General features: G+C 29.4%; 1 protein-coding gene across 1 annotated transcript; it reads right to left on the reverse strand.

The window, feature by feature from the left end:
- Positions 1 to 4782: 4782 nt before the first annotated feature.
- Positions 4783 to 5271, reverse strand: LOC136081169 (zinc finger MYM-type protein 5-like). Its single transcript, XM_065798466.1, has one exon. It carries the CDS (start codon positions 5269 to 5271, stop codon positions 4783 to 4785), a length of 489 nt encoding a protein of 162 aa, XP_065654538.1.
- Between the last annotated feature and the right edge of the window lie 5513 nt (positions 5272 to 10784).

The following is a 10784-nucleotide window of genomic DNA, read 5'->3' on the forward strand; positions in this document are numbered from 1 at the left end:
TAAACGAATGTAACTAGTATGGAATTTACAATGCATACAGTAAAAATTTAACTTTACGAGACTTTTTAAATGTCTTGGTGCAATATTTATTGACTTTTAGGAGGGCGTGTTTTTGCCCCTTCCCCCTCTCTCCCAGCGTTTAACCTTAACAAATTAATAAAAAAATTAAATCAAAATTTAAATTCATAAAAAATCTATGACTTATGAAAAGTTACCAAAATTATATTCCAGACCACTAACAAATAAGAGATGTGTATTTTGGAAATGGAGGATGTGGTGGTAATGGTTCAACACACCCTGGTATATAAATTCCTTTTATATAAATTCATATTTATTTAAAACAACTTATTTTTATCTAAAATAAGTAAAGTTAGTTTAAAATTTAAAATACTACTAATTTATAAATTATGTTTTACTAAAATTTTCATGTATGGGCATGGTTATGTGTTCCAGAACTCTCATCATCCGTTAAACCCCTTTCCCCACCCTCCTCCGTCCCTCTCAACCTCAAAAAATGAAAAATAAAAATTTTTATTCCAAAGAAGTTATTAAAATAAAAAATTTAAATTGCTGAATTTCAAAAGGTTTTCAGCTTTTGAAATAAAACTTGAATTTGGTTTTTTTATCTTTTAAAGCCATATTCTGAATTTTTTTTTTAATGGAAGAGGGGTAATTATAGCAATTACCCCTCTTCCATTAAAAAAAAAATTCAGAGTATGGCTTTAAAAGATAAAAAAACCAAATTCAAGTTTTCTTTTTTTATGTTTTTCTCTCATTTTACATTATACAACTCTCATAAGAGTTAGAATACGATTATTATACTATTTATAGCAGAGTTTTAATCCGAAAGTTCTATTTAATATTATGTGAAATTTAATATTATTTAATATTATCTGAATTATCAAGTTGCTTGACAGACAATTTATTTAATTGTTGAATTTTTAAAAAGATAGTACAAGCACTCTGGATCAAACATTTTTTTTCTTTCATTGTTTGTTATTTGCAAAACTGCGTTCTTGAAATATGTATATATATATATATAATGTAAATATATTAAAACGCACTTTAATTAAATTTACCATTTGATAAGCTTACTTCGTTTTTTTTGCCAAGTGTGTAGTTAAATATGAAATTATATGTTTTAATCTAAATACAAAGTTATAGATTTTCTTAAAATACAACTTCAAATTTAACTATAAACTTTATCTATAATCAATCAAATTAACTATAATCAATCAAATTTAACTATAAACTTGTGAATAAAAAAAAAGCAAGAAATATCTAAATAAAATGTTATTAAATAAAAAAAAGTTTTAAAAATCCGCCCGCATATCCGCCGTAAACGAATTCTGAAAAACAAAAATTGGGTACCAAAAATGCTACACATTTAAGGCTATCTGCTACATTTTTTGTTTTCTATGAAACTTGGATAGTATATAGGAAATGCGCATCAAAAAAACAGGATAGGTTTGCCAACTATCTGAGCATATCTTCAACTATAATTTTATGAGAGAGCAACAAATTAAATTTCAAAATCAATAAACTCAAAATTTACCAACTACACATAAATATCATATAAAATTGAAGTTTAGCTATTTCTTTTTTTAAATATACTCTAACTTAATATATGTTTCTAAAAATAAACAACTTTAAAAAATGTTTAACTGTCACTACCTAAAATAAAATTTCAACAAAATGTGGCACAGAATTTTAGCACATACCTGATATATATTTTCATATATGCATTTATATTTTATATATTTATAAAAGCATATATATACGTTTATATATATATATATATATATATATATATATATATATATATATATATATATATATATATATATATATATATATATATATATATTTATATATATAAATACATATAAAGTTTCAACTTAAACTTGAACCTGAAAAAAAGATTGCAAAAAAACGAAAGAGAACCGGAAGTGTAATTTGGTTTAACCCCTATATAACAAAAATATTTCCTCTAACATTAGAAAATTGTTTTTAAAATTAGTCGATAAGCATTTCCCGCCATCTAATAAATTTCATAAAACTTTTAATCGATATACAATTGAAGTTAGCTACAGTTGCACAAAAAAATTGAAAAAATTTTAAAAGGTCACAATATGGCTTTGTTAAACAAAAAAGAAATCTTAAATAAAGAAACAAGAGAAAATTGTAATTGTAAACAACAAAAAAATTTATAATGTGTGGAAACTGTTTATCAAAAATCGAGGTATATAAATGTGTTATTTCCTTGAAGAATGTACCTGATAAACAGTATATTGGCTTAACAGAGAGTGAATGGAAAAACCGTTTTGCCAATCTTATGCAATGCTTCAAAAAAAAACAAGTATTCAAAAGACACCATATTGTCAAAATACATATAGCAGTTAAAAGATAAAAATATTAGTAATTTTATACTGAGTTGGTCCATTCTTAAAACAACACCTTCATATAAAAAAATTTCCAACAAATGTATACAATCCTTACTAGAAAATTTAAAATAATTGCACATCCAAACCTAGAATGTTTTTTTAATAAAATATCGGAATTGATTTTTAAATGCAGGCACGAAAATTAGTTTATTTTAAAAAAACTGTAAAAATAAGTGAGCTCAAATAATAACACAGGTCAACAAAAAAAATTTTTTTTTCTGGTTCCGAGCAAACAATTTGTTTTTTGTATTGCATTTCTCATTTTGATTTCAAATATGCAACTCATTTTTACCATCACGTCAAGTTGTAAAGATATTTGGGTTCAGATCTTTAGTATTTCGGGTAAAGCCCCCAGGGCCGTACCGAGCCAATTTTGCGCTTCGGGCAAGAAAAGAAAATTGCGCCCCCTCTTCCCCTCCCTTCCCACTCCCCCTCCTTAAAAAAAAAAAAAGAAAATTAAACAAAAAAAATGATTTATTGATCACAAAATTTATCACATCAAGTTATAAGTAAAATTTGTCATTAAGGTTGCACAAACTTTAGTTCAATGCCACTTTTCTGGCTTTTCTTGAGGCAAATTCACTAATGACATCATCAAAATCAATGTTGTTTGCCACTTCATTTTCAATTGAAATTATAGCCAAACTAGACAAATGTTCTTGGCCAATCGTTGACCTCATATAGTGTTTTATGAGCATAAGTTTAATGAAACTTCTCTCACACGTAGCAACTGTGACTGGTATGGTGAGGGAGATGCGAATAGCAATTGTTGTGTTGGGATAAGCATCGGTCAAAGAATATTTATGAATGAGCTGCAAAATGTCGATCGGGCTAGATTTTTCAAAGTTGTCCATCATTGCGGCAGCTTGATATTTAAAGCTTGCCATTTCTGACTGGAAATCGGAAGAATCTAAATCTGCCTTGTCAATTTAAGATAAATTTGCAGCTTTTTTCTTGAGTTCATCTTCTGAACTTTTAGAGAGTGAATGCCCACTGAGGTAGCCAAAATCAGAGGATACAGCAGACAACAGCCTCAAACCGCCACTCTATTTGTGTAATAATGCTGTCAAACACAAAGTTGCACTGAGATCCGAATTCTGTTTCTGCTGTGAGAAGGTGAGAGTCATCTTCAGCTTCATAAAGTGCTATTCGCTTCACTTTGCGCTTCCTCAATTGGAAAGTCACCATCAATTCCGCTCTGGTTAGCTTTTTCTGTGGCATCTTTAATAATATTGTCCACCCCAACACCTCAAAAATTCTGAATGAAAGCCTTCAACCATTTCATTTTTTTTACGGCAATGTCAATTGAAATGGTTTTTGACTGAAGCAGTTTGTTTTCCCGGTCAATTAGAGAAAGAATTTGACACCAGAAATCCAACAAACACAAAAAACTGAAATCAATATGAATGAGAAGTTCTTTTGCACTGCTAACTGTGACAGCATTTGTCATGGGATTGTGGATAATGGATTCCTAAACTTGAAGAACATCTTTGATTTGTCTGTGCAATGGTGTAATTGCTTCTTTTTTGGTAAACCATCTTGTGTCACTATTTCCCTTTAATGAGATGTTCAACGTTTTCATCAGTTTTTCCCATCTTGACGTGAAGTTTGAAAAAAAGTTAAAGATGGCTTGAACCTTTCCAAAAAACGTAATCATGAGTGGGGAAACCTCAGCAGCATGAACACCAACAAGATTTAAAGTGTGAGCTGCGCATGGAACAAATCTTGCTGACTCATTAAGAGAATGGATGTGAGCTTTGACGCCATTGCATTTTCAGACATATTGGCTCCATTGTCATAGCCTTGGCCCCGGCAATCGGAAATGCTTAGACCATCCTTCTCCAATTTTTCACTTATCTCTGTTGCAAGACCTTTTCCGGTTTTTTGGTGAGATTCAATGAAGTCCACAAAGTTTTCGTTTAATTGTGCAGGTTTCATCACTGATGCGGACATACCTGATGATCTGAGTCATCTGCTCTTTGTGGGAGGTATCTGGAGTGCAGTCAAACAGAACAGAGTAGTATTTAGCTTCTTTGATGTTTGACAAAATTTCTTTCCTGACTTTCTGCCCAAGTAACTCAATCAGCTCATTTTGAATTTAAGGAGAAAAGTAGGATGTTGTGGTTTTTTTTGCTTTAACGGACGCAATGTGTTCAGCCACTAAAGGATAATAATGGCTAATCAACTCAATTAAGCTCAGAAAAATGCCACTGTTTTGTTGACTGATGTTTTCTGTTGTTCCCTGAAGGGCAAGATTGTTCTTGGCACAGAAAAAAATTGCATCAACAATCACTTTTAAGATATCTCTCCGCTTTTTCATCTCTCCACTAATAACTCTCTACAGATCAGAATTCAGGGTCTTTCCTTCCTTGAGGTTTTTTTCAAGAGTTTTCCGATCAGAATAGCATCTTTGGTGTTCATTGTTGTTTTCATGCTCAGGAATTCTTGGGTTTAGTTTTTTCCAGTCACAAAACCCTTTAGAAATTTCTGAGAAATTGTTGGTTTTTGTTGTTAAAAATAACAAACAGCAAAAACAAAATAAAGAATCTTTTTTATTGCTGTACTGCAGCCAAGTGCAAACAAATTTTTTACCATTGGGATGAATTTTTTCATACCATTTTGAGCTGAAGTGTCGCATTCTGTTGTCAAAATCACACAGCGTGTTTGGGAAAAATTCTCTTCTGTCTTGCTCTGGCCTATGCTCAATCAAAAAGCATCTTGTTTTGTCCGTTATTTTAGGCCATGTTGCTGGATCCCTATGTTGAAAATTTTCTTCCGAGGCCACTGGAATTTCTGAGATTTCTGAATGAAGTTCATGCTCGTCCATTTCAGCTGGGCCTGAAAGCTAGACATTTTTATCTTCCCTGGTTGGTTCTGAATCAGTTGTGCAAAATTCTTCTTGACTTTGGCTGATGAAAATCTCCTCTTCAATTAATTCCAAATGATGATCTGAACTCAATTAAAGTCAATTATAGGATCTGTTGAATTGTCATTAATTTCAATACAAATATCCTTTGAAATAATTTGTTTCTCCACTGAGTTTGTTACCAACCACTTTTTGAAACAGTTTTGTAGTTTTCGTCACTTTCTTGGCGCTGTTTTTTATTCTTCTTAAATTCAGCACCAGATAACTTTTGGGTTCGACTCATAATAGAATTATAATGCTCAAAAGTTATCAAAGGTATATTAGTGTTATAGGGCGCTTTTTTGTTCAGTATATGAGCTTTAATATTTAAGAGTATGTGTCAAGGGGCGGAATTTTAATTAATTTTCTTATCAACAGCAGCGACGCCGTGAAAATTAGTTTCATAAACTGATTATTGTTTTTTTAATTTATAAAAGTTTGCGCCCTCCCAATTTTGGCGCCTCAGGCCGCGCCCCGGCCGGCCGGCCGGCCCCGCCCTTGGTACGGCTCTGAAAGTCCCTAATATTGTAAAAAAAAAAAAATCTTCAAAAGTATATCAACCTGGGTCTCAAAAAAAGCGTATTTTCATAGAGATTATAGAAAACATAAAATATTTTTCTCAAAATTTTTCGGCAAAAAAATTACTTTAAAAAATGCTAAAGACTCTTTAAAAAATTTCAACAAAATGTTTTTCAGCAGTAATACAAAAAGTACATATTTTTATTACAAACAAAAGCATCTCTAAAATCTCAATGAAAATACGCTTTTTTTGTGACCCAGGTTGACATACTTTTGAACAACTTTTTTTTCGACAGTATTAGGGACTTTACCCCAAATACTAAAGATTTGAACCCAGATATCTTTACAACTTGACGTGATGGTAAAAAATGAGTTGCACATTTGAAATCAAAATGAGAAATGCAATACAAAAAACCTCGGAACCAGAAAAAAAAAATTATTTTTGTTGACCTGTGTAATTGTATTAAAAAATTTTTTTCTTCCGTAATTCAAATTGCTATTGCAGAAGTTGTACATGCGCAAATTCACCTTCTGTAACGCATTATACGAAAAAAATAAATAATAGTTCCGTAATAACGCTGTACAAAAAGAAATCGCTTTTAAAGAATACTTGCGAAACAGCTCTTAACACTATTGATTAAAAAACTTTCTAGTCATTAATAGCGCAGTTTTTTAAAAAACAATAACAATATACTTCCGCATTATTTTAATTACTTAAAATAAAGCTTATTTGTTAAAGTCGCGTAATTGTTGTTAAAAGTGACTTAAAATTTTTTGCATAAAATTCTCTTTCGACTCCGATATAAGAATATACACACACACACATATATATATATATATATATATATATATATATATATATATATATATATATATATATATATATATATATATATATATATATATATATATATATATATATATATATATATATATATATATATAAATAAGTAAAATCATCAGGAAGAGTTCTTCAGGAGAACTCTTCTTGATGATCCAGCAATGGTGAAACTTTAAGTTGAAGAAAAAAGTTAGAGAAGTGTTTTTTACTAACTTATTATTGCTCTGTTTTTTATCCACATTGAGCACTCTATTTGTAAAATACACTAACATAATTTACATATATATATATATATATATATATATATATATATATATATATATATATATATATATATATATATATATATATATATATATATATATATATATATAGGGTAAAGTTATTAAGCTATTTTGTTGTTTATAGACAATAATTGCAATATAACAATAACAACGTCTTTAGAACATTTAAAATTCCTCTCTAACAGTTGATCTTGATTTTGAATTTATTTATAGTTGATTGATTTTGAAACATTTTGATTTCAACTGCTGCTTATTGATAAAGCAAAAACTATTTGTGACTAAGTTTCACTAAAACTATTTGTGACTAAGTTTCACTAAAACTATTTGTGACTAAGTTTCACTAAAAGTTATGGCAATATAGAATGTTTGCATCAAAGTTGCGCGTTTTTACGAGGATTGTCCACCACTGAAAATGATTTCGAAATTAAAACTCCATAAAAATGTTTTAAGCAATGTTTCTCATAATTTAGATTCTAACATATTTGCCGATGATACAAATTTATTTTATTTCAATAATAATATAGAAAAGGTAGTTTAAAATGGTCAATATTGAAATTCCAAAACTTACTGAATGGTTAATTGAAAATAAATTGTCTATTAATTTAACTAAAACAAAGTATACTTTTTTATCGCATTTATAAAAGAGAAAAATCCATTTAGCACTTCAAAAATTTATTATCAGTAAATTGATAAAAACATTTTCGGAAAGATCACGGAAGCATGATTAAAAATTTTAAAAAATATAGGTTTACTTTAAAAGTTAAAATTTTTTTAAATCAATCAATCAATTTTTTTAAATAAATCAAATTCAATTCTTTCTCACTTATTTTTTCCTTAATTATGCAAAGATTTTCCTTAATTATACAAAGTTTGCTTAGTGCAGCACCAATAAAAAGACTAAAATATTTTTTAACAACCGAATATGGACATAAGTAAAATCAGTAATAAGATTAAAAAAGTTACAACTTATGATCAGTATAAACAAAAACCAAAACTAATGGGGAAGGGCGGGGCTGGTTGTCACACTTTTTACATTTTAGACTGCTCAGCTTTTATTTTTTATCAAATCAATGCCAAATTTTATTTGCTATTGAACATTTGCTAAACTAAGTGTGTTTTTATAAAAAAACACATTTATTTTAGCAAGTGTTTTTAAAAACAATGTTTTTATAAATTGTTGAATGGAGAACATAATTCAAAAATAAACTGTTGTAAGCCTGATGTGCATTCTTCAAGAGCCCATTTTTAGCAAACCTGGCATTGAACCCACTGTTCTCTTGATCTGCTGTTAGCAAATGATTCAAAACAATAGATGCATGGATTCTTTTTACTTTTAATCATAAATCAATTCTTTTTACTTTTAATCATAAATAATTTACGATTCATATCAATATTTTTTTTATTAGTTTTTTTCTTTTTATTGTTAGCAAACCGTGCTTTGACAGGTGAGTCAGTAACAATCATAGTTAAACGTTTTTTCCTACCTCTTTTTGATGCTAACCTTGGACCTGCTTTAGGCAGAGGCCTAACACTCTCAGGTGGTATGATTAATTTTTTAAAAACTAATGAGTTGTTTGGGTCCTGATTTGAGGCTTTTTTTGATAAAACTGGATCTTCTATTGTTATGTCTACCCGATTATCTGGTATCTGGGTAGATTGATTAAACCTTTTATTTGTTGGTTCTGATTGCATTGAATAAGGTTTACAGTCATTTTTATTTGAGTCAGCCTGTGAAAACGGTGGGACAGGGCAATCAGTTACATAGTAAGGACAATAATAAATTTCAGTAAAAATATCTGGATTTAATCGGTGAATACCTGTCTCAGCAAAGCTACTTGGGGTACTTGTGGGAGAAAAAGCCTTTGGAAAAAAAATGTTTACTATTTTGAAATATCATATATTGTAACGGTTTTTCCAGGATTTATTACCAACCATGAAGTCATAGCAGTACTTATATAGTACTGCCTGAAGGCAGTTTACAGTCCCTTAGATAATTGCATCCCTTAGATAATTATCTAAGGGCTGCAATTTATGTCTGCAATGTGGTGGGAAGGTAAGTATTACTATTCCATTATTTTTGCCAAATCTAATCCTTTAATACTAAGAAGATTTCATGATTGTCAAGCAACAATAAACAAGGTTTTTCTTTAGTGCATTTTGTATTGCCTAAACAATGTTGCAGATATTTTACAAAGTTTTCTTCTTTAATCCAACCACTGGCATCTCCTGCGCTTCCTGTTGGTGCTCCTACTAGGAAATGATCTTTAAAGTTTTTACGAGGAAAAATAAAATAGGTGGAATGCTATTTCCAATAGCATTTATTGTGCATGCTAATATTACAAGAGTACCTCTTTCAGCTGACGCGATGGCTCCTACTTGTAGCTCCTTTTTTGGCAATAACCTTTTTAGGTCTTTGTACATTAGTTACAGCTGTTTCATCCATGTTCCAAATATCATTTGTTGAGAACGTGTAGTTTTGCATACAGTGCTGCAAATTACTAAAAAATGATACAACATTCGACTTGTTGAAACTTGTCGCTCAAATTAAACTATTAGCTTCAGGTCGCCTAATGGAAATATTTGAATGACGCTTTATAAATCCTGTGAACCAATCCTTACCAGCTGGTTCATTTACAACCTAAGAATTGGGAACTTTTATTTTATTTTTATTCGCAAGCTAAAAAGCAAGCTTTTTACTTCAGTAGGAGTTAAACCAAAATAAATTTCTGCTGTCCCAACAGGTACGTGACATGTTCTTTTTATACTTTGTCTAGCAATATCTTTCGATTTTTGTATCCTATAATATTATTGCAGGTGGAGTTTTGATTTTTGTCAATTAGATCTGTTGCAGAGCCTTGTGATGGGTTAGAAATGGTAATTTTTTTACAGCATTGTGTTAATATTCTGTAATTAATGCTATTCTTTTTTGATGCTAATCTAATAGAAATGTTATTGATCTTTACACCTTTAATAGCATGCATAATGACACCTTTAGAACTAAAACCTCTCTTAGTTTTTCTTTTAAAATTTCGTATTATCTTGTACTAAGCAAAAAAAAGAAAAATATTTGCAAATAATGAATACACAAAACATTATATATATATATATATATATGCAGTAGTGGTGTAGTGGTAGAGCTCTCGCTGTATAAGCGAGAGGTTCCGAGTTCGATTCCCACCACGTCCCTTGTAGTACCGCGCTCATCTTGCTTCTCCGCGCTCATCTTGCTTCTCCATGCTTTTAATATATAAGATTTCCATTGCATAATTTTAAAGTATATATTTCCTATATTTCCTGTAATAATTTTAAAGTATATATTTATCTATATTTCCTGTAATAAACTTTATTATATTTAAAATAATAAGAAAGTTAAAGATTATTTTGAAACTTTTTTTCAAAATAATCATTTCTATATTATCAGGTAAAAAAAATGTGATAAAATGCATATTTTTTATTTTATGGAAAGAATTTAATTCTTTACTTAATTTTACTATATTAAATTATTTTGTAAAAAAGTATATTAATAAAACTAATTATAATTAACACAAAAAATTGTATTTTCAATAATAATTTATGCCTTATTTATTAATTAGGTCAAGCTAAAGCTACAAGAAAGTTTACTTTTTGAGACTGGTCATGGCTACACCAGGAATCTTATTGAAAAAAATGATTTTAGTACATCAAGTATTAAAAGAACGTGGAAGAAATTTAAGAAACAATAAGCATTACGCATCTCTAAGATGTATAAAAATTCTTGATATGCAATTTTTCACTGCGATAGAAAAAATTTT

Source organism: Hydra vulgaris, chromosome 06 (genome assembly GCF_038396675.1).
Source record: "Hydra vulgaris chromosome 06, alternate assembly HydraT2T_AEP".
NCBI lineage: Eukaryota > Metazoa > Cnidaria > Hydrozoa > Anthoathecata > Hydridae > Hydra > Hydra vulgaris.